Here is a 25120-nt window from a genome sequence, read left to right as displayed (position 1 = left end):
AAGATTGGAAATCAAAGTTTTGTACTTTTTTTTTCCCATATATGACCACTGTATGGCTCTAAAGGCCCAAACTCCCACACAGTTTAATTATTGTTAATATGACAAGATGGAGGCCATGCCAGTGTACAGTTCAGGAAAAAGAAACCTGATGAGCATGTGTGCTTCTTACTTTTTGAAGGAATTCATAAATGAAACTGTGAAGATGTCTGGAAATAAATTAACACAAGATATTATTACTGAATTTTCAGTTGCTCACTTTCTTTTGTGCAACATTTTGTTACCTGCAAACTCTACCTTTGTGAGGCGGAACTGAGTTTAACAATTATTATAAGTACAAACTCATCAACCAAATCTTAAAGCTTTAGTCATCTATTATGCCTTACCCGAGTCTAACAGTCATTGTACTCTGTTAACAGAGCCCTGCAGCTTCTCAGATGTGTGTAGGATGGATCTGTATGTTTTGACACAGCAATGCAGGACGCCGGACTGCCTCGTGACAAGACTGACATTTACAGCACTGAGACAGATGTTTATTTACACAAGAAAAGCACAAATCCCCTTTCTGTTAGTAAGAGGCCTTGACTTTCAGAGTCCGTGATGTCTTCCAGTGATATCTAGTTTGAATGTGCATACAGTAGAAAGTCATTCTTACTTTTCGCCCCTTGTTCCTTTGATGCATTTACAGTCAGACTTCATGTTTCTATTTAACATCTATCAAGTCTTTATTTAAATATGGGAATTGGATTCAGTCTAACATTAAGATTCATGTTTCACCTGAAGCACTAATACAATTCGCACTGTCTGGTTTCAACCCATATGAACAAGTTTGTCCTTCTTTATCCTTCCTTGCATATGTTTGTGCATGCACTTTGTGTTCTGTTGGTTTGTCCATATGCAAAAGTGAGTAGTTGCACATAAAGTGCACCACTATGTACTTACATGGCCATCATAATCCACTCTTAGACTGCTGAATGTGCTCCGCAGCATCTAAAAGGAATGATAAGGTCACACTTCATGTCTTCCTGCCTGACAGTGAGGCATGACACTTTCTTTGTGTGTCTTATCTGTTCGGTTGTGATCTTGTCTCCTGAGCTTATTTTGTTCTCGACTGGTCTCTTATCAGCTTCTCACACTCTCAGCCTCCTCTCGTAAGCAATGTTGTAAGAGTTGGTGAACCCCTTTTAGCTCTCAGTTTTGAATGTTATTTATTTTTGGTCATGAATAAAAGGTTAATAAAAGTTTTTTTAACAAGACACGTTGACATTTTCTTTGCTTTATATTTTTGTTTAATTATAAATTGCTGTGAAAGAAAATAAATATTTCGAGGCCAAACAAAATGTCCCAGTCTCCTTGCTGCTTTTTAATTAACATAAGTGTAAACTCATAAATTTTGTCTCCACCAATGCATTTACCATCTATTAAGTCTGAAAATTTAGTTAATTAATAGTGTCCTTGAATAATCCGAGCTGTGATAAGCGCAACCAAAATAACAGAATCCTTCAATACATTTGGTATTTGAGATCTGGGCAGTCATTTGCTGGTGTATTTCAGCAATTTAAAACCTCCATAATGTTAAATTTATTCAGATTTCTTTTGTTACACGTAGTTTAACTTTAGAGTGGGTTGCACTCCAGCATCTTAACAGTCATAAATATCAGAAAATATATGTATATTTCCAGATTATATGGGTGGCATAAGACAGATAACAGCATACCCTCAGACTATTTGACCATGAAAAAATGGTGCCCAGGAGATGTGTTCATGATGTCAGAGGGTTAGTCATGACCGTTATGTCATCTACATAAAGCAGTGATTTGTGTTCCTGACCAACACCAAGTCTACAGAGGAATTGTGAACCTGTGGGATTATAACCCTAATCTTTCACTCCTCATGCAGACTTGTATTCTGTGCAAAAGCTTACTAAATTTCCATGGTCAAAGTTTAAACCCAAACACTTTAGGTGAGTGGAAAACAGAAAGTTTACCGGTGCTTGTTTCTTTTTTTTTTAAGTGAAATAAGTTGAGGACGTTCTTCTGTTAATTTTTTTAACAGTTCTGTTTAATGGCATCTGAAAATATTTGTGACAAAAGCTCAAGATTTTCTAATGAAATCTCCTCTTGTCAAACGTAAAGTTAAGGAAACAGTTTTGTAACTTCTGCCTTGTGTTACAACAGCAGTACTACATCATAATGGGAATAATAACTCATCATAGCATAAAGAGAACTGCAACATTTAGCTGAGGGGAAGTGATGGTGGCAGGAAGGCAACATGAATGACATCTGCTATATGCAGACAAATAAGTTATTGTTTTCACTCACTCCACGTTTTCTTTTGGTTTCATAACTTGGTTTTAGTTTAGGCAACAAACCACTTGGTTAATTTCAGGAAAATAGATAGATGGATGGATGGATGGATAGATAGATAGATAGATAGATAGATAGATAGATAGATAGATAGATGGATAGATAGATAGATAGATAGATAGATAGATAGATAGATAGATAGATAGATAGATAGATACATACTTTATTGATCCCAAAAGAAATTCAAGCATCCAGTAGCAAGACATAATAAAGCAGTACAAATGTTTATACAATTATAAACATTTAAAAACAATCTAGATATTTAAAAAACTGTTTAAAAATTTAAAGTGACCAGTGAAATAAGACCAAAGTGACGGCCAGAGATTGTGTTTAAAAGGCACTGCTTTTAATCTTTAATAAAAAACGTGGTTTCACAAAAGTGACAGAGGTGACCCTCCACATCGACGTATGACGCCAGCGGATACTGATAAAATTGCTCTATATGGAAGAAAACATGGCAGATATTCACTGATGCTGGTGGCTCAGATTTGAGAGTTAAATGTGTTCACCTGGCTTCCAAACTCTTTAGATCTCAACATTCGGTTGGACGTTTCCATTCCTTTGAAGCATTACCTATCAGCCGACAAAACATTAACTGCCAGCCACTGACATCCTTGTGTTTAATACCACAGGAAACATTCATGCCTGGCAGGATTAGTAATTAAATGGCTGCTTAAGGGGGACACACTCAATATTATGTTGGTAGCAATATCAAACAAAGTCAGAAAATAGAAGATTCATAGCTTAAGACACAGACAAGTTTCAAAGACTGTATTAAAACGCAGAGATGTTTAAGTCATTGAAACTCATCCTGGAACCTTGAAAAAAGAAAGGTGGATGAGAAAAGGTATTACTTCATGTGATTCAAAACGACCTTTGTTTCTCTGGTACTGTCAACTATGAATTTAGGTTGAAACATTTAGCTTCTCTGGGACATTATCAAGTATATACCAAGGCTACTTTATATGATTAAACTCACAAAACACTATGTTTTGTGTATTGCCAAAAGTAGATTTTTAACTGTTCAACGTGTTTATGCATGAGCATCCTATCACATCATTTATAGACGCCAATGAATTCCGTTTGTTTTTCATAAATGCAAATGGAGCCTGTGGTGTTGGTTCAGTTTTAACAGTTTGTGTGATCACAACTGCAGGTGGTCTGCCGGATAATTTCATACAAAACAAAGGCAGGCTGGTTATTTCTTTAAAGTGTTGTCTCTCCGTTTGCAAGCAGTCGACAGATGGACACATTTTGCACGAGGATGCCTAAAAAATGGGGAAAAGAGGTAAAGAGGGACCCAGGCTTGATTTTGCTTCTCGGCTTGTAGTTGTGTTTTGGCACAGCAGAGCAGCGCTTTGGGTCAACGTTTAGTTTTTGGATTGCTCTTGAGTACAGCATGATGCGTCACATCTGTTACATCAGCAGAGTCCACAGCATGGTGAATGAGACCTCCATTTTGACTGGGTGGATGAGGTGCTGTGTGTGTGTTGGTGTGTGTGTGAGGAGGAGATGTTTCTCAATGTGTCAACAGTTGAAGTGATGCAAGGCAGAGGCAGCTTTTCTGCCACCTAGTGAGTGACAAACTGCACTGCATGTTACCTGGAATCCTGACAAAACTGAAATCTCATCTGCTGGTTTCCAGTAGGTCGTCAGATGATTACGGTTTGAATTTAGCACAGTTTAGTTTGGTTATTTGCTGAGTATTATTATCATGATATATGAAGCAAAACCTATCCTAAAGATTTATGGCATTTTGTGACCAAATTAGAAAGTGTTATTCATGTTGCTCTCATTGTAAAGAACATCTAAAACAACTCTCTTCTCCATATTGCACTATGTTGTACAGAAACTGTTCATACATTTTTTGTAGCTTTTTTTAAAAATCTTTTTAGATGATTTCCCTGTGGATGGGTGATGATGATCACTGATCTTCATCCTCTTGTGGTGCACCCTTTTTTGGCTTGCCGCCTCTCTCTTTGTCTTCATAACGTTTGGATTTTATTTGATGACGTCCACATCTCACTGAATTTTTTCCACTAGAACAAATTTTTGTTTGTTGTTTTTGTTCTATCTCGCAGCCAAATTTCCATCTTTAAGCTTTCTTTTTCATTTTTGGCACTTCTTAACTCTATATTCTTCTCTGCTTTGGTTATTTTGTCTCTTATTCACTTTTTTCATTGTAAAATGGTGTCTTCTAACTTCATGTACTCTAATTTGATAGCACATTAGCACTTACATAATCAGCTAAACCTTTGGATTGGTTTGTAAAGCTATTTTTTAAGGAAATGTGTTGATACTGGAGTGAGGTTTTAACAACGGAAGTCAAAGGAAATCAAGGCAATAATTTGGCATAATAATTTGATCATTTGTTTTCAGGCTGTATGCATGTTCCTGTTAAACTAATCCTCTGAACGGTGCTATTATTTGTTTTTCAGATGAGTTCGTTCAGTACAAGGGCTCTGACGCTGCTCTCGTCGGTTTTTGGAGCCTGTGGTCTGTTACTGGTGGGCGTCGCTGTGTCGACAGACTACTGGCTGCTGATGGAGGAAGGAATCGTCCTGCAGCAGAACCAGACCACTGAGGTCAAGATGGCGCTTCACTCTGGCCTTTGGAGAGTCTGCTTTGTGGCAGGTCAGCAACACTTTCATTCTCATACCGATTCATTTGATGTAAATCTGTTTCATTTTGCATTTCTTCTGCTTTTCTGTGTTTGCTCTGGCTTTTCCAGATTGTGCCCTTCTTTTTAGCCATATTTCATGTCTTAGTGCAACACCAGATTATTTTTGCATTTGACTTTTATGTGAAATTCTTACTTTCCAATAATAAATTCAGTCCATTTGTCAAAGCATGGCTTTTTACCACTCGATCAGGGATAAAAACCTGTGGGCCCGTTTGAAAGAGAGAATGACAACAAATGTATTGTATAGTCAGTTGGGAGCTTCACTGAAGATTCAAAAGAAGAGCAACTCCTCTTGAAGCTGCAAATAATTAATTTTGGGCTAAATTGTATAAACAAAACCGAATGATATGATATTGAATTTGGGAAGCAAAGTAATTTTTTCTTTTAACTCACTGCGCCATTAGCAAGCAAAAGCACCAGTTGTAAATCAAATCAAATCAAATCAAATTTATTTGTATAGCACATTTCATGTACAAACAGTTCAAAGTGCTTTACATAAAATAAAAGCATTGCAGCAGGGAGTGCAAGAAGCATTAAAAATACATAAAAGAATATAAAGAGAAACAAATAAAATCATTTAAATGAATTTAAAATCAGGCAACAGTCTAGATAAGTTAAAAGATATTTCATGCATAGACACATGAGAAAAGAAATGTTTTTAACCTGGATTTAAAAATGTCTACATTTGGTGAAAGTTTAATCTCCACTGGCAGTTTGTTCCACTTATTTGCAGCATAACAGCTAAATGCTGCTTCTCCATGTTTAGTCTGGACTCTGGACTGGACCAGCTGGCCTGAGTCCTTGGATCTAAGAGCTCTGCTGGGTTTATATTCTCTGAACATATCACAGATGTATTTTGGGCCTAAACCGTTCTGGGATTTGTAAACCATCAGCAGGCTTTTAAAATCTATTCTGTGACTGACTGGAAGCCAGTGTAAAGATTTTAAAACTGGTGTGATGTGTTCAGATCTCTTAGTCCAGGTTAAAACTCTAGCAGCAGCGTTCTGGATGAGCTGCAGATGTTTAATGCTCTTTTTGGGAAGTCCAGTTAAAAGAGCGTTACAGTAATCGAGTCTACTGGAGATGAATGCATGGATGAGTTTCTCCTGGTCTTTTTGGGAGAGGAAACCTTTAATTCTGTTGATGTTTCTGAGGTGGTAAAAAGCTGCCTTGGTGACAGCTTTGATGTGGCTGCTGAAAGTCAGATCTGAGTCTATCAACACTCCGAGGTTACGAACTTGGTCAGTCATTGTAAGGTCCCGAGTAGTTATATCGTTATATATATTGTAGTTATATCAATGTTCCAAAAGAATGTAAATCTCTTTATTCAGTATGTAACAATGACTTGTTTTTTTAATTAACATTTACCTACAATGGTGCACGCTTTGCTAATCAGTTCATCCTTCTGACGGGTCACTGTAGCACAAGCTAACCTTTCAGCCTTTCTTCAGAGTTTTGCAGGGTGTTACAAACACTATAATCATTTGTAATCAAACTACTTTAGATTATATAAACATGTCTACTAATTGCAGTGTTCCCGTATAAAAAAAAACAACTTAATTTTAAAATGGATCCTCTCCTGACTGCATGCAGATAAGGCAGACTGCCACCCATCAGATCACCTGTGCTGTTACTTTGAAGCACTGGCAACAATAAGTGGACTACCAGTGTAAAGCCTTGTTGGGGACTGATTTCTAACCACACTTCCTCTGGATTTCTGACCATTGCTGCCCACTGCTGTGATGCAGGTCCCCTGAACCTATCTCAATCCAGGCCTGCCCTCTTGTGTGAATCAGCATATAAACATGTTGCTATTTGGAACAACAAAACACACCAGTGATAAAGAAATAATTTCATTATGAATTAAACTTAAGAAATTATCTATAATCACATAATTAAGGTCCTTTTTCTCCTGCGTTTACACCTCTCATTTACCTGAAAACTGCATTTTTAGTCTTTTTTTTTTAAACACTTTCCAAAGGGAGGATTTTCAAAAGTTCAATAAATAGAGGATTTAGGCATATCAGCCTACTTTGCACATGTTACTTAGTGTAATTATTTACTCTTTATAAAGAAAGAACTTCATGAAAAAACTACCGTATTAAAGTCTCATGCGACACACTCCCATCTACGTGGCAGTACTGCAATTACAAGATCGTGTTTGCTCACCATTGGAAACCGAAGAAAAGATGTGTAACACACAACTAAAGGAGTGGAAACAACACCTTAACTTTTGTTCCACCCTTAGTTTCTCTGACAGACACACTGAGCTTCGCATTTTAACTGTACAGTCCGGCTTTAATCTTCATATTAACTTCATTTTTTGTACCTGTAGCTTATTTTTTGATCCCCTGTGGCAATGTTAAAACCACCTGCTCCATGACATTCGCATCAGGTTTAGCAGGACCTGTGGCATGAAAGTAAGAAAGTCTGAAAGTAGCCATTTATGCCAGTGTGTAGCCACCATCAGTGCTGGCAGCTCTCTTTTTCAGGATGACACACGTACTAGCTTGTCCAACTTATCTTTACAACCCTTAGATCTCTTATAAAATCACATTCACGATAAAAAGCTAACGATTGGGATCAAGTGAAGAACTCTCCTGTGGCTGAATTTGTTATTATTTTCTTACATATAATCGTATCAAAGCCAAAAGCTAAAATTGGTATTATTTATACACAAACGGCAGCAGAGCAGACACAAATAACTGTCCCTTTTGCAGAAGCTGTCTCTGTGTTTCGGGTCATGATGGTGTCGCTCTGGGGAGGTGGCCATGTTTGTGTTTCCCTGTTGTCTGATTTTTAGCACAAAAGGTCAGAGGAGGAAAATGCTGATGGCATTTTGAATGGCCAAGTGCAGGTTGGTGCGTGGGTGAGAGAGGGAGGAGCCATATCGCATTTGTCTGTATGTGTATGCATCCCTTTCTTGCAGTTTTTGTATAAGTGTCGGTTTTGTGTACGTGTCCTTTCTCGGTGTGACCACAGTCTGAGGTTAATCGTAGTGTCTGTATTCAGCTCTTCTCTTTCTCGGATCAGACCTTGTTTTTCCTCCGAAACCTTTTAACCTCCATCTGTCTGTGCCTCTCAGTACTGTATTCTTTCACTTCCATTCTCTGCTTCCCTGTTTGTTTGTATTTTTTCCCTCACCATATCTGTTTGGGTATCTTGATTTTCTTCTCTTTTTTTCACCTCGGCTTTCATTTATCCTTTCAAAATCTGTGTTCACTCAGTCTCATTTTCACTGTCTGCCCTTTATTTGAGTTTCGTGACCTTTAGTTTTTTGTTTGTTTATCTATGCAAGATTAATCTCCATATGTTGATATTTCCGTATTGTTTGTGTCCAAAAGAAGACCCCAATAAGGCCTTCTCAACCATCCACTGCTGGTTTCTCTCACCTATTTTTTTTCTCAGGCTGTTCTTTTATTTTTTTTCCCCCTCAGGACCAGAGAAGGGCAGATGTGTGGCATCAGAATATTTCACTGAGCCAGAGATAGAGATCACAACAGAAAACACAGCCAACATACTCAGTAAGTCACATAAATGTATATATCAGATCTGTTTATTTCAATTGACCTATTCTACCATGATTATCTGCTTTTATATCCACCAATTTAGGTAGATTTAGTATTTAAAAAATTGATAAGTTAAATTACTTATAAACTTTTCAGTTCCAACACACTGATTTAAATAAATGGGCCGGCTCGTCACCTCTGCATGAAGCTCTGCAGATAACTGACAATGACACGTTCATTTGAATGATGTGTTGGTGCAGAGAATTGGGTACAACTTCCAAAGTTCAGCTGCTGAGGAGGCATCTGTTATTTTCAGTGTTTGGTGACGTGATGCCCCGTGATACTTCATACAGGTGTCGACAACAAAACCAAAGTTTTATCTTCCAAACATATCATTGACACAGTTTGAATGAAACAGTGATATAGTTTAAATAACAGATGGTTTGTGCAGAAGGGTTCGTGTTATAGTGGGAACAAGTGCATGTGAAATGTTCCACATTGATTTAGTTATTAACAGCCCAGTTGCCACAATAAAATGTTTACTGTACGTTTCTTCTTACCATCTCGTCAAATATAATTAAATGTTTTGATAGATAGATAGATAGATAGATAGATAGATAGATAGATAGATAGATAGATGGCACTTTATCCCTCGGGAGGTTCCCTTTAGGAAATTAAGGCTCCATTGGCAGTGTAGCACCATAAAAAAAAAACATGTAACAGTTTACATTAAGTGTTGTTTTGGCATTTTGAACAGTCCAACAGAGTCGATTAAAAAAATAAGGTATTGCACAGTTATGTTCTGATTGCACAAATTGTCTGGTTGGTCAGGCCAACTGACTGCTCCTCCCTATCCTCTGTCCTTAAAGGGATAGTTCGCCTCTTTTGACATGAAGCTGGATGACATCCCATAATAGCAATATCATTTATGAACATTGACTTACCCCCCCGCTGCGTCCTGTGAGCCGAGTTCCGGCCTTGCTTTGGCGTTGATGAAGGTAGTCCGGCTAGTTGGCTGGGGTCGCAAAAATAAAGCGTCTTGCTTCTCAAAACAATATGCATTTAAAAAGAGTAATAAATTTACATCACAAAATCGTTCAACAGAAAAACTCAGACCTCACAATCGCTTGGCGCTATTTCTCTCTGCCTTCGTATCACTACGGGCTGTGTAAACCGTGCAGACCGAAGTGCAGACCGAGCAGTCCCCTGCTTCCGAGCAGTAAACACCGTAACAGGTGCGGCTATCGCTAGGTGGCTGTACGCATTGATATGAAGGGAAAGAAAATAGCGCCAAGCTATGAGGTCTGACTTTTTCTGTTGAACGATTTTGTGATGCAAATGTATTACTTTTTTGAACGCATATTGTTTTGAGAAGCAAAACGCTTTATTTTTTAAACCCCAGCCAATTAGCTGGACTACCTTCGTCAACGCCAAAACTCGGCTGCAAACCGGCTCACAGGACGCAGCAGGAGGTAAGTCAAATTTAATAAATAAAATTGTTAATATGGGATGTCATACAGCTTCATGTCAAAAGAGGCGAACTTATCCCTTTAAGTATTTTTGTAGCCTGTATTTCCACGATACATCAGTGTCTGCCCCTAACAATGAGAAAAGGTTGGTCCTTTCTTGAAAAACATTCTCCTCCACTTTGGGTTTTATAATAATTTAAAATTTTATAAAGCAAAGAAATGGAGCATGAAAGCAACACTGACCAAAGTCTGTTAAAGTAAAAAACTCAAGTAAGCAGTAAGATAAACTGATAAAGAATAAATGATCAGCTAAATACACTGGTAGTGCACATCAAAATAAAAGAGAAGAGGTGAGTCTCCTGCCATGATTTGGAGATAAGAACTATTCCAGATTCAGGACAGCTTTGGCAAAAGTTTGATCATTTTGATCTGGACCTCGGAACATTTAGGACAAACTGGCAGCATCACAACACTCTGACAGGGGTGTGGATGTCGAGTAGCTCTTTGAAATAAGATAACAGCGATCCATTTACACTTTTAAAAGCAATCAAATCTGTAAAATGGACAGGGAGCCAGTGAATGGATGCAACACTAGAGTTTTCATTACAGTTGAAAGATGAGCTGCTGCATTCTGAACTGTATGGAACAAAAATTCTAACTGCATGGTTTTTCAATGAGGGTAGCTGTCTTTTAGTGCACAAAATGCAGAGAAGTTGGTTGTAAAAACAGTTTTTTCTGTTTCTACCACAGAAAGCAGATATCATTTAGTTCAGTCTTAAAAAGAAAAAGATAAAGATCGAAGAAGAAAAAAAGAAACTTCTCCGTTTGCCTTCAGCTAAACAGGCATAAACAAGAGCAGGAGAGGCTTAATAGGAAGCCGGTGTCCTTGATACCTTCATCAGCCCACCATCCTCACCTGCAAACAAACACTACGCGTGTTTTTACTTTGAGAACAAAGCCTTCATCATGTAAGGCACTGCGGTCTGTTCCACCACCTGCAGGATTTTGGGAACAGTATAAATAAATAAAAATGAATGAATATATCATAGATGTAGTACATGAATACCGTGTAACATTACTTTTAGTGCCAAAAAGCTAACAAAACAACCTGTGAAGAACTTTATTAATTTTTAAAGAACTCTGCGTGTGCTGAATAGATTTTTCATCCAATAAGTAGCTAAATGTATTCAGAGTGCTCGATGAAGTCCCCCACGGAGTTCTTTGTCTCAGAGCACTTTCAATGATTTAAGATGTTGACACTATGAACTGGCCTCAAAAGTGTTCTCCCCTCCGCAGTTTGTTCTGCCTCTTTGAAGTAAAGCACACAGTGTTAGAGACACCAAGGGGAGGATGTGCGGTCTGTTAAATGCTAGATAAATATCCCTCGGTGGGCACACAAGTCATAACACTGCAGAGGCTGGGGGGGGGAGGTTGCTGAATAAATCATAACTTTACTTAACTTAGCCCAGACTGAGCTCCAGCAGACCTCCGTGTACAGCAAAAAATATACTAAATATGTTAGTACCTATACCTATATATGTTAATAATAGTCATTTTTACTTTCTGGTTTTTAAACCCTTGATATGCTTTCATATAATTGTTCTCACTTTTCATATTATAGTCATGACTTTAATATAAATGGGAAGTAAAGACATTTTAAAATACATTAGAGTTGGACAAATTTTGCCAAAGAGAAACGTTTTTTCTCATATTGAACAAAAGGCTTAAAAAAACAACACAGAATATTTCCTGTAGACTTTTCTTTAAAGCATAACCCTGTTAGGCACATCATACAAGTTTTAATGTATCAGTTTAAGTCAGTTTTAAAGGTAGATGAAATAAAGTTATTCTTCACATCAACAAAGATTAATTTATCGAACGACATAAACACCTAAGTGTCAACCATTTCTGCACACAAGTCGTTCCATGTCAACTCACTTAGCATTCCACGTTCATGGTGTGGATTTTGGACTTTATGGGGTTTTTCTTAGCCCATATGTTCAGAAATACAAGTAAAATTGCTAAAGGTTTTACAGGAGTGGTGTTAATGATGATAGATTAATGTTGCCAGTCTTTCATGTTCTAGCAGCCAAATGCTGTAGAGGACGAATATAGTTTCATTATATATAGAAGTTATATGCTCCCACATAAAATTCAGGCTGCCACAATTGCTGCTCAGTTTTGTTATGTAAAGGAAAAACACACTCTTGAGTGTCATTTGACTGGAATTTTTGGAAAATAGCTAAATGTTTGTACTTTTTTCTACCACACATTAATTTCCCTTTTGGGTTTTATGACTGTTTACTCATAGGCGGCGGGTGAGCCCGACATTTGGCAAGGCACCGAAATCAATGTTTCTTCTTTTATTTTAATAACCAAAAATTGCGGAAAAATTAGTTATTTAGCATAATTAATAACAACAACACAATGATTCTCTTTCAAAATCAAAAAGGAGGACATGACGGTGACAGTGTGGAATTAATTTCCAAAACTAACAAGTCTCCTGACTGTCTGTCTTGCATTTAAGGATTTATTTTTATTTTTTTAAACTTTTTTATTTTTTCCACAATACAAGCACATACATTACACACAGGCACAAGGCCACGGCGAGCCACTACCACTCACTACTCATTTAAAAGTCTATGTAGACCTGGCCCAGTGCAAATTAAGCGTTCAAATTAAGGCATCCAATATGGCTCGCCGTCTGCCCCTCCCGGCTCATCCTCAGAGGCGGGGCACAAGTTGCAGCTTCTCCAGTGACCGGGTTAACGTGCCCGGGGCTCGTTGTTGCTGATGCTGCAGGAGCAGATGCTGCTGACAGCTTCTGAATTACTTCTTTGTTTTTCCTTTGCCTTGAAAAAAAAGTTTGTATATCCATTTTATGCTTTTTCCAAAATCCGGTTCAAAAAGCCGGATGTTTACAATGCCAGCCCATTACCCATATCACTTTGGGCCAGGTCGGTGACGACTTGTTGTATTATCACCTGACCTGATTGTCACCAGGGGGGCTGCAGCGACAACACCCACAAACACACAATATAATGGCCTATACAACTTGCGCACATATATTAATTTGCAAAATTCCCAGCATAACATTTGGGAAGGCCCAGCCTTCAATAATTTAATTAAATAAATTCAGTGAAATTTGTCATTGATAAGGGTTTCAAAACATTGTAGAAATGATAAAATCTATAGAGCAAAAAATTAAAAAATTAAGATGTTTTTTTTACAAGGTCCCATAAACTTGACAGAAGTGATCATTTGATTTTGAATTTATAGATTCATAACCTGAACAGCGAGATGAGTTGGAATCAGCAACCCAGCATTTAAAAGTCCAATCCGCCTTTCACAGGAGGTTGATAAACTAAATACAGTTTATCACTAAATACCAGAACCAGCGTCTCACTCGTGACCACGGTTAAATACCGCCTGCCCCAGTAAGACGTGCGTTAGGATTCCAAATACAAAGCAATTTTCTCCTCCAAACCATGAAGGACCTGCCATGTATAATCATTATTGCTAATTGGAGAAAAATAATAAATGTTCGAGGAAGTGGTTAAGCCAGTATTTAACAAAACCTATGAATATTTTAATGAAAAAAGTGTTTAATCGTGGAGAAAATATAAAGCCCAACAGAGCATCACAATGTTGTTACAAAAACTTGAAATTGGCATTTTGAGGTAAGTGAATAATTTTAATTAAGCTACACCAAGAATCCGTGTAAAACACAAAACTCTTTTGAAAATAATCATATAAAAATATATCCTGAACAGTAAAGAAATGTCTTTTTTGGGGGCTTCATGTATTTCGTGTATCTAATATAACTGTATTTGCCTTAAATTCTTGAAATAAGGATAAACCATAAATCCATTTGGTAACATTTAAAACTGTCCTTTGTTCGTTCTGCTCTGAATTTTTATCCTTTTCTCATGTTTATCCTTGTCCGACCTTCTTACTAACTCTCCTTCCTCTTTCTTCCAGAAATGGTTCGGACTGCCACTCCCTTCCCTATGGTCTCTCTGCTCTTCGTGTTCACCGCCTTTGTCATCAGCAACATTGGTCATATCCGACCGCAACGCACCATCCTCGCCTTTGTTTCTGGTATATTCTTCATACTGTCAGGTAAGGTATGCATGCAGCATGCATGCATGGGGTATTTTATGCTGGATTTTAACTTTAAGATAATGAACCATATCCTGAAACTCAATCCAACGACTTTTACTCATGAGGTGGATCTTTACTTGCCTAATAAAGATCTTGTTCTCATGCAGACATGAAACAAGGTTTGAGAACAATCAAAGCCTTACAGAACATTAATTTTAATACTCTAGAACAACAACATGTGGTGGGATTTTAACAGTTTCCTGCGTGATTTTTTCCAATTATTCTGTTGTCTTGTAATCACTGCAAAACAGCCTGGGAGAGAAACCTCAGTGTGCAGCTGTCACAGCATCTGTGGATTGAGGGCCTAAAGAGAGTGAACACATTTTTTAGCTGTACAAATGGAATGTCGCCCGTGGGTTTTGTGCCAAAAGTAAAAAAGGGCTTCATCCAGCTGATGGGACATATGCACATATCTCCAGAACGTTTTTCTTTCAGCCTGTCTCAAAGGTTTATGATCAAGTTATTAAACTTCCTCAGCTGTGCTCAGGTCAGTCTTGTCTTACCTAACTTTAAATTAAAGTCTTTACAATCCACAATGGGAAAGACTTAAAGCTTATCTCCTCACTAAAGATTAAAAAAGCCGAAAAGCGAAGGATTAAATAATGGCTGAGGTCACAGTTTTAGTGACAACTCTGTGACCTTAGTGTCTTCAAATCGTATTGCTTTTTCATTGCAAAGTTATATTCTTTTGATTTCTGCAGCAACACAAAATCTTGGGACCATGTTTTTTTTTCTTCCTGCAGTCTAATTCAGAAATGTATTTGTGTGTTCATACCAGTTATTGTTGTCTTGGCTATAGTGCTGTAGTCAGGCTTCACAAACAATACATCTAGTTTATTTAGAGTATTTTTGTTTTTTTGCTCATCCAGTTTGTATTTCACTTTTGTTTCTTAGTGCCATGACTTGACACCTCTGTGCTGGAACCTTAGGGCGATATGTGATCTTCCTTTTTAATTTTGTTTAGTCAACTTGTTAACAGAAGTGATTAGATTTTGGATCTGACATCCATATGCTGATAGCTGTAATGCCCCAAAGACCTATGTGACAACAGTTAAGCAAATTAGTAAGAAGAAATCTCTCTCTACATTCTTATATAGTGTATATTCAGCCTACAGTATCACAAAGTTAAAAACAACAGTGCATCACCCTCCAGCAAATGAACAGTGGTGTGATAAAGCTTAGATCACTGACTGACGATGAATGAATTTCAGCGCTGCAGCCAGGTTATGCTCTGCTGCTTCCTTCTTCCCACAACATCTATGTCACAACCAGGTTACCCATGTGGCCTGACTTTAAAATTTAAATACAGGAGGCAAAGGAAGATTAACAAGACCCAGGGGAAACACTTTAGAGAGAAGCAAAGTCCATTAGACGCTATGGTGTGATTCATGAATGGGGTAGATAGGAAGGGGTTGAAAGGGTTATAGTAAAGTAGATTTGGTCACATGAGCTGATGCAATCCACCATAACCAGAAGAGTGAGGACAGGGCAAAGTAAGACGGATCATAGTAAATCCAGGATGTCAAAGTGAAACTGGGAAACACATGAACATAACCATGACAAACACAGTACTTACTCACTAAAATGTTGTGATTATTTAGAGAATGCTTTCTGTTGAACAACCATTGGTATGTATGACCAACCGTTAGTTTATCAGGACTTAGAAGACTTTTTAGAAATGGTTAAATATTGCATCAGGTGTAAAGCTGATGCAGAATTTCCTTAAAGGGATAGTTTGCCTCTTTTGACATGAAGCTGTATGACATCCCATACTAGCAACATCATTTATGAACATTTTCTTACCCCCCACTGCGTGCTGTGAGCCAAGTTCCTCATCAACTACCTTCATCAACGCCAAAACGAGGCTGGAACTCTGCTCACAGTACGCAGCGGGAGGTAAGAAAATGTTCATAAATAATGTTGCTAGTATGGGATGTCATACAGCTTCATGTCAAAAGAGGCAAACTATCCCTTTAAAGCCCATTAGCTGTCGTGCTAGCCACTATACACTGGCATCAAAACATATTTGGCTCCAAAAGACAGCATTAACTTTTCTGCTAAATCAATAAATTTGTCCCACAGATCATTATGAAGTCATTAGCGAGATTCACTCCTTCAACGACAAATCCTTGTCAAATCAAGTTTCATGTATCATTCACCAGCTTCAACCACTTTTCCAAATATGAAAATATATATCACTTCTGGCCCTAAAAAGGACCAATATAGCATCAGCTTAAGGCTTTAAAGTGGCACTTCACAAACCGCCGGGTAACATCACAGTGCTTGCATCCATCTCAGATATCCATCTCATTGTAATAAGCTTGAATTTGGCTGTATCTTTGAAATGCCTTGAGATGACATTTGTTGTGATTTGGGGCTATATAGATAATACTGAATTGAATTGAATTAAATATATACAGCATATAGTTAATGTTACAAACTCAGCTGTCAGCTAGAATAAGACGTTAAAGAGCAGCAGAGCAGAGAAGAGGCATGCTTTTCAAAAGTCAACATCCCTAAAGGTTAATGATTAAAAAAAAAAAGACGGCTTGCTTGATGGAAGATTCACTCTGCTGCTCTTAGTCGTCCTTCCCAGCTGACAGCTTGTCAGACCGTACCTTGTTCTTGCTGCAGGCTGAGCTGGGAGAGGGATTTAATTCCAAATTATGGCTTGCTGCTGAGAAATCTGCAGGCTGGGCAGGGATGATTTGGTCTTTCTCTGCAGGTTTTTACCTCACCTTAAATCAAACAGTCTCGAAAGCAACTTTATTGAAGTCTGATGTTTCAAACAGAAAGTCACTAATGAGGCGGTTGATTTTCTTCAGGACGATGCGTTCCTGATTGAAGCGAGTATTCTCCTATTACCTCACTGCATAGAGTGGTCTGGATATTAGCCTTCTTTGCAGTCAGAATCTATTCCAGACACGTAGCTGCCTGGAAAGTTACTGGGTGAAATGTTCGATCATACTTTCATAGATCTCCATGCTACTCGTAAAAAAAAAAGAGAGATTATCCTTGAAATGTATTACATTTATCCAACTTATGTGGCTAGAATTCAGACAACCACATATTTCTGTGTGTTTTAATAGTACCTTGGGGATATTCATCATGGTTTGGGGTGGGCTCCTGTTTTCCTTTGTAATGATTTAACCAATAGTGTGTTTACAGCAGACTGGGGTGACCTTTTCCACTTTCAATAAGGCAATACCCGTGATACAAACCGAGGTTATAGAGAGGTGTTTTTTACTCATTTCACTTACCTCAACTCAAACACCTTTACTGTTATTTTGAATCAGGCCTTACTAACCCATTATTACTGAAACTTACTTACAGCATGCCTTACTCGGCTAAATGAGAGCAAATCCCTGGAGCTACTTTGGAAGTATCACCGAAGGAGAAGGGCTGTGAGAGCAGAAGATCAATATTTACAGGTTTTTGTAGTAAAATGTTCAGTATTGAAATATTAGTATATTATATAGTTTTTGCCACATGCTAGTTCCAGCTTTTTGATGCCACCCCATACCAGTATATCATAACAAACTACATTATGTTTCTTGCAATGATGTCCACCATATACAACAAGAGAGAAGAATACTACAAGCTGTGAACCATTTTTTCAATGTTTCAGTTTTTCTAATTGGACTGGGACCAACACACAAAATGGCTAAAGCAGTTGTTCAGTCAAACATTCCTTGTTTGTTGTATAACATTTTTCTAAGCAACAAAAAGCTCAGCATGCCCAGATGGTAACAGTCTTTCATTCTTACTTTCTGTGCTTTTAGTACAGGAGCAGCAATGCTTTTGGAGGTTTTTGTGCTCTAACATCTTGGAGTTAAACCCAAATACAATATTCAGAAAGGTACAAATGTTGTGTTTTTCTTAATATTTATTTCATTCACATATTTATTTCATCCTTAACATTTAGATTTGGTAGGAAGAAGAAAAAGCATGTCACTGTACATAAGAGCAGTGGGTAAGCTTTGAACTTCATTGTACCAAACTTGGTAGAGGGCTTTGAATTGATACCACCACCAGGATTCTGAGTATATCATGTGAATATCATCTCATGCAAGGCTCTTGGTCTCAAAGACAGCTTCAAATAGGCTTGGCTGCACGGTGGTGTGGTGGTTAGCACTGTTGCCTCACAGCAAGAAGGTTCCAGGTTCAACACCCAGCTGGGGCCTTTCTGTGTGGAGTTTGCATGTTCTCCCCATGTATGCGTGGGTTCTCTCTGGGTACTCCGGCTTCCTCCCACTGTCCAAAAAATCATGCATGTTAGGTTGACCACCTGCTGGTGGTGGTCGGAGGGGCCGATGGCGCCAGTGCATGGCAGCCTCGCCTCCGTCAGTGTGCCCCTGGGCAGCTGTGGCTACAATCCAGTAGTCTGCCACCATCAGCATAGCACTTTGAGATTCCGTATGAAATGAAAAGTGCTTTACAAATGTAATTGATTATTATTATTATTATTATTATTATAAATAACAAGTGTCCCAAGTGAGAGCCAGCACACCAGCCAAAGAACAGAGCAGTGAATGAGTAAGGCTGAATGAAATGACCAGGCTTGTTTGGTGAACTTGGTTTTTGGAGATATTATTTAAGGGAACTTACAGCTAGGGAATTATGAAACCTTGATAACAAGGTTTCCTGATTTTGTTTAAAGAATAACAAAATATACCTGTCAGAGTTTAGCTATCCAAACAAATAGAGCCTTGTGATGGACTGGTGGCCCGTCCAGGGTGTGCTTTGCCTCAAGTCCAGTTAGCAGGTATAGAATGGATGGATGGATGGATGGATGGATGGATGGATGGATGGATGGACGGACAAGTGAATGAATGAATTCAAACCAAATTTTCTTTTAAAAATGAGCCCTATGCTCATGCTCCTCTTCCTACTTTGCCTAAAGGTGAAGTCTGACCTCAACTAGTACTATGAACCCATTGACATTTGCACATAAAAGTGTTACGTTGTAGAATACTAACAGAGTAATCCTCATACTTATTACTCAAATAGGCTGATGATGACCCAGAAGTTGCTGGAGATCAGAAATCAGTCAAAACTTCAAATTATTTTTTGTCATTTTAGCTTTTCGGTGCTAATAGAATTTTTTTCCCTTTTAAATATCATATTGAAATGGCTGGTAAAGTGTTTTTGTTGCCCTCTATTGTAGAGTAGTGTATAATTTCATTCCACATGTTAAGCTACTCCAGCAAACACAGATTGATGATCTATTGAATTTCAATCACAGATGCACTTCTGTTTGCTCTGCAATTTATGTATTCTACTAAAGGCCACTGGTGAAGTAATAGCAGCTGAACAGATCCTTTGGCCAGTCGACTCTTGGTTATGAAGCAAGTTCCCTGTCTGTGCTCGCCAATGTGTGTTAAAGGATGCACATCTTAGACAACATATAGTTTTAACAAATATTACATTAGTAGTAGTTAGTAATACAGTAGTTCAAATTATGACCATATTTTACTGAAGGACACTTGTACACCTAAATGTCCTAAATTTGAAGTGCAATGAAAACCAAAACTTCCATTCAAATACAAATACTTTTCCCTCCTGAACAAATGCATATACGCTATGAAATAAAGTTTGCCACATTCATGTTTCCTGAAACGTCTATGTAATAAGTTATGAGCTACTATTGACAAGCATTTTGAAACTTTTAGACAAATTAGTAAGACAACAGGAAATGTCGGTGGAGAGCAAAAATAATGCATTTTGTGTTGATGTCCAACCTGTTTCAATGACTAAAGTTCCCTCTGCCACATTAGTGAGATGCTGGAGCTGTGTAATATGATCACTCTGTCTCTCTTTAGTGTCAGAGTAGTGTTAGGAAGGGAAGTTGCTGCAGCCAACAGGGTGACATAACCTCTTAGTAGAACTGCAAGCGAGCTCTCTGATGTTTTTTGGTCAGTTACCTCCCGCAATGAGTCGAGCATTCATCTGATGAGGTTGATTACTGGGATGTTTTTGGGAAATTATTTGTCCCAGTCTCGTTCCTTATCCATGTGGGAGCTTTACCTCGCAGATGCTAGCTTAGCATGGTGGACTGCTGACTGGACACATGATGTCACAGTAATGTCACCAAGCCAAAACTGAGAAAAACACATTGCATTGCACATGCATGTGCTTTACACACACATAGCCAAAGGAGTGCATACTTCAAACACACAACAATCAATTATACGTATATAGATTAACACCTAAAAGTAAAAACAAAAGGCTTAAAGTTTAAAATAAGTATTTACACATGAAAAGATTGGTGAATAAAATTCTAAAGCATTTTGTACACAATAAAAGAAGTTCAGTCTCAGGTAATTCACTATCTGGTAATCATCAAAAAATAACATTTAGAATATAAATTATAAGAACAGAAATGAATCACATATACATGCATGATTTTTTCGGGACTACTAAACTAACTTAACTAGTATTTTTCATTTACTTAACATCATTTAGAATTAGATTGTTTTTTACCCCCACCCAGGCAGCAGTACGGAGTCATGTGGCAGAGGCATTATTCTGCTACAGAGGAACACACAGCAGTAGTATGCCAGAGTTGCAGTGCCTTCTTAAATAAAGAGTTTGATGTTTAAATAAATGAAGCTTTTTCTTTATGTAAGAAAAAGTAAATCTAAAAAAGATTATAGTATTATGAGGTCTGGGATGTGTAGAAGCAGCGCATGCAAACTACAAGCAGTTTGACTGTAGTCAGGCGGTTTGGCATTTCCCTGCGTCATCATGGGCGATATGGTCTTAGTTGCCTGGTAACAGCACTTCATCTTCACATTAAAAGAAAAACTAAAAGCACACACAGCTATAATAAACATTGTAGCTTGTAAGTTATTGACACTATGACACTATGTGTGGACTGCCTCATAAGAGAAGTTTGTGAACCTTTGAACTTTATGCCTCTTACTTGTTTTAAGTACACTGACATGTTAAGCACATTTCTGGGCCTGAAACAGCCCTGAAGGACCAGAGGCTGAGCATCTGATGTGAAAATTTGGCAACACTATGCCTATAAAGAGTAAGAAAGCAAGAGAGCAATTTATAAAAACATTTTTTTTTCTTTTACCCCAAGCAGATAGAGTAAAACAGCTGTCACGTTTCACGTTATGATTAAATTTGAACAGCTGGTCATTTCTGAGCTCTGAGAAAAATTAAAGGCCCGTCTCATTGTTCATGGCAGAAAAAAGAAGGTCAGAAATCAATGATCCCTGATTACCGGTTTTGTTCCCTGAAACTACAGAATTACAACACTTATGATGGATTTTTTGTTCTACACTGTTTTTTGTTTTTTTTGCTGTATACCACAAAGAAGTCGTATTTTTCTAAAGCTACGCTGCAAATATTTTATTCACAGCCTAGTCAACAAGTCAAAAATACAGAAATCAGAGGGATTTTGAAATAACGTGACATGACAGCAGCAAAATCCTTAGTTTGTCTCAGTCAGCATGTTTGTGTTTTTGCCTGAAAAACTGCCCATCAGTCTCCCTTCACCCTGAGGTTACAACATGGTGGCTGCGGACCAGCTGTTTCCTTCCTTCTCTCATGTTTTTCCTTCTTCCAGTTTCTCTCCTCTGATCCTCTTTGTTTTTCTCCCTTCGTGTGTTTTCCCCTTTCCTCTCCTCTCTTGAGTGTGTGTGCACTTATTCATGCTTAAATGGGGCCTGTGGATGTCCAGGTTGTTGCTGAGAGCATTCAGTCCCAACACTGCCATCTGATGGCCAATTAGTGACAATGCACTTTTCTCCTCTTATTTCCATGGAGCTTTCCCCTCTGTCCCCCCCTTCCTACACTAAATTAAACCTACCTCTCTGAAACAAGTATTTATTTTAAGATTTTATAGAAGCTGAATGTTTACTTGTTACAACAGCTGTCAATCAATTTTTGCCATTTAATTTTTTACTATATTTACTTTCTCAGTGCTGCACTCAGCAGATATCCCCGTCAGATAAACAGAGTGTAACGATCATTTACTTCGATTTAGTTTTTGATGTTGATCTACTTTCTCTATTCAGTGAATTGATTGATTAACACCATATCCACCGTGGTGTAGACAGGTGCCACGTCTGTGACATGTAAAAATAAACATGATGACATATTTGGTGCTTCCCATATCCAACACGTTGTGAAAAACGTTTTAATGTGGAGTACAACAGATCTACAGAGCATCTGTGTAACCCTTCGGAAGCCTGACTGTTTCCTACAATTTTATCTCATTCTAAGGTAGAGCAATGTTTCACATTAAAGCTGTGAGTGATATTTTTGAAGAAAGAATTTAGCTGTAAGGTGATTTAAATCATTTTTAGACACATTCGTCCTTGCTGTGATTAGTGTGTCAGGGTTTATTGCTGGAGGATTTTGCAGGTCAGCTGCAGTGGTTATTTTGTCAACAGGGAAGGAACCGACACCATCCTAATGAGGCTGTGTGTTTGCATTCATACAACAGGATTTTCTCCATTTGTATGCAACTGTTTCTTTTGTACTGGTGTGTCTTTGACCACAAGCAGACATTAATAAGTGTGTGCGACTTTGTTCCTTTTTATCTCTTTCCTACAGCAGTGCCTGTTGTTGGGTTTTTCTCAGCCTATTTACAGCACAACCAGGACACGTTATCATTAGCTAATCCAGCTACAGAGCATACATATATATACACAAAAATGCACACTCAAACACACAAATATAATGGGACTGGAGTCCCATTTAGATGAGATTAGCATTACAAAGTAACCAGGGAAATGCAACATTAGCCTTGCCTCCCCCCTGGTTTTCTTGTTAGTTTGTATTTTTCTTTTAATCATAATCTCTCATTCTCCTCCTTTTCATCTGGAGGACATGGCCTGCCATTTCCTTTAGTTTTATCTGTCTTGTCTCTTAGTATTAAACTCTTTGTTTTCAGAAAAATCCCCCATGGGACAGTTTATTGAGCACACGTTCTGCTGATGTTTAAGAACTCTTCTCCAAAGGATTGTGCGGCACAATGGCTAGAGTTGGAGATTTAAAGAAAAATAAGAAATGATATCACATATCCTGACCTCCTAACCACGATATTTTCCTCTAGACGAAGCTAGACAAAAGAAGCTGGCATTAATGATTTGTTGCACTCTCCCTCACAAGAAAAAGAAGTGATGGTGGTCACATCCTTTTCACAAGGAAGTAAAAGCACAAAAATATAAATAATAAAATGAAGGAAAGCTAACTTTTCTTATTAATAACAGTAAACTTTCTCTTCTTCCATGAACAACACCAGACTTTGGCTCACCCTAAATGCAGTGCAGAAACTATCAAACTCAAACCATGTGCTTTTCCTTCTTAGTTTGGTTAAATTGTTTGCAGCAAAAATATTTAAAGCTGTAGTCATTATTTAAAAGACAAATTAGATTAAAAACACCCAAACTGCATTTTTAGCATAAAGATTGAAAACAATATATATATATCCAGCTCTTTAGCTACTTGCATGCTCATATATTTGACAGAATATTATTTTTCCATCTCTATGTAGTAAGACTTGAGTACATTTTAGATAATACCTTTTAATTTTGTGAGAACATCCTTTTTTTTAACCCTTTATGACCCGATGCAACATTTGCGTGCTTTTATCTATGTTTCAAACAAAGCCTTAAGTTGTAACACGTTAAACTGCTGTTTTGTCTAATTCCCTTCATAGATTAGGGACCCCCTTGAAGGCTCAGTTGCTATTATGCACAGTTTGAGTTCCACATTTACGATGCCGTATTGGAACATCATGTGACTTTCATGTTAGACTTTCTTTTTTCATTTGAAGTTTGGTTAGGTTTTGTACTGAGTCCATTGGCGGAGAAGAAGTAATAAAGTCCAATTTATTGTCATATAACATTTGGAACAGGTAGCTTCTGTTCCAATTCAGATGGAATACAGAGCCCCAGAATTCATTCTGTAATAATATCATGAAAGCCTCTCTGCTCCTCTGTAACAAAAACATGAATCAAACATTTATGTGTACATGTGTTTTTGCCTCTGCAGGTCTGAGTCTGGTGGTGGGTTTGGTATTATACATCTCTAGTATTAATGACGAGGTGATGAACCGACCCAGAGAGCCCGAGCAGTTCTTCCACTACCACTACGGCTGGTCCTTTGCCTTTGCTGCCTCCTCCTTTCTGCTCAAAGAGGTGATCCTAGCACAGAACATGCAGAAGACACACACATGCACACGCACTTGCATACGGAGTCATTCATGCACGAAAACATGCTGCTGCATAACACAAAAACCTGGCCGAAGAATCCAAAAAGAAGCATTTTGCTTGCATCTTTATTTTTTTCAGCACACACGGCAGCTGAGCATCCTGAGCTGCTCATGGTGACAGGAATGTGTGCTGCGCACCAACACACACACACACACACACACACACACACACACAGATGATTTGGAATCTGGCTTGGATGTTAACTCAACACATTTTAGATAAACACACATGTTCCAGCAAGTGAGTACACACACAGAGCTTGTAGCTTGATTAAATGTAACCTTATTCAGCTAAAAAATGCCTGCGTAGGAGCTCGTCATTCCGCTCACATCAATATTCATAAATGTTAATAGCTTCAATACTTGAGGGCAGCAGCTCTGTCACAGCACTGCTTTATATGCATCAGAATATTCTTTGCTGGGGGAAGGGGGGAGTGCTCTGCTGCACCTTCTTTATCCCTCATTCCACATATTTTCTGATCTCTCCTCTTCCTCCTCCCTTTCCTCCTGTCTCCTTTTTTTTTCGGTCCAGTTTTGTCTTCGAACGTCCTCTGCTTTTATGTTGTCTCTTCTCATCTTCATTTTTTTAATCCTCTGTGGTCCCTTTCCCTTTCAGCTCTTCTTCTCTTATCTCTTCTGCTCTTCTTCCCTCTCCTCTTGCCCTCTCTGCATCAGTTCCATCTCCTCTTTCTCTCTCT

The 25120-nt window shown here is 38.1% G+C and overlaps 1 protein-coding gene across 1 annotated transcript in view; it reads left to right on the top strand.

The window, feature by feature from the left end:
- LOC142368092 (voltage-dependent calcium channel gamma-7 subunit-like) overlaps positions 1-25120 on the top strand; it is a 43247-nt gene that overhangs the window by 11649 nt on the left and 6478 nt on the right. Inside the window, exons 2-5 of the mRNA XM_075450152.1 lie at positions 4802-4997; positions 8484-8570; positions 14006-14146; positions 24203-24348. Of these exons, the coding sequence (XP_075306267.1) occupies positions 4802-4997; positions 8484-8570; positions 14006-14146; positions 24203-24348 (570 nt within the window). The remainder of the gene's footprint in view (positions 1-4801; positions 4998-8483; positions 8571-14005; positions 14147-24202; positions 24349-25120) is intronic.

Source organism: Odontesthes bonariensis, chromosome 18 (genome assembly GCF_027942865.1).
Source record: "Odontesthes bonariensis isolate fOdoBon6 chromosome 18, fOdoBon6.hap1, whole genome shotgun sequence".
In the NCBI taxonomy this organism is placed as follows: Eukaryota; Metazoa; Chordata; class Actinopteri; order Atheriniformes; family Atherinopsidae; genus Odontesthes; species Odontesthes bonariensis.
This window is presented reverse-complemented; position numbering and strand designations above follow the sequence as displayed.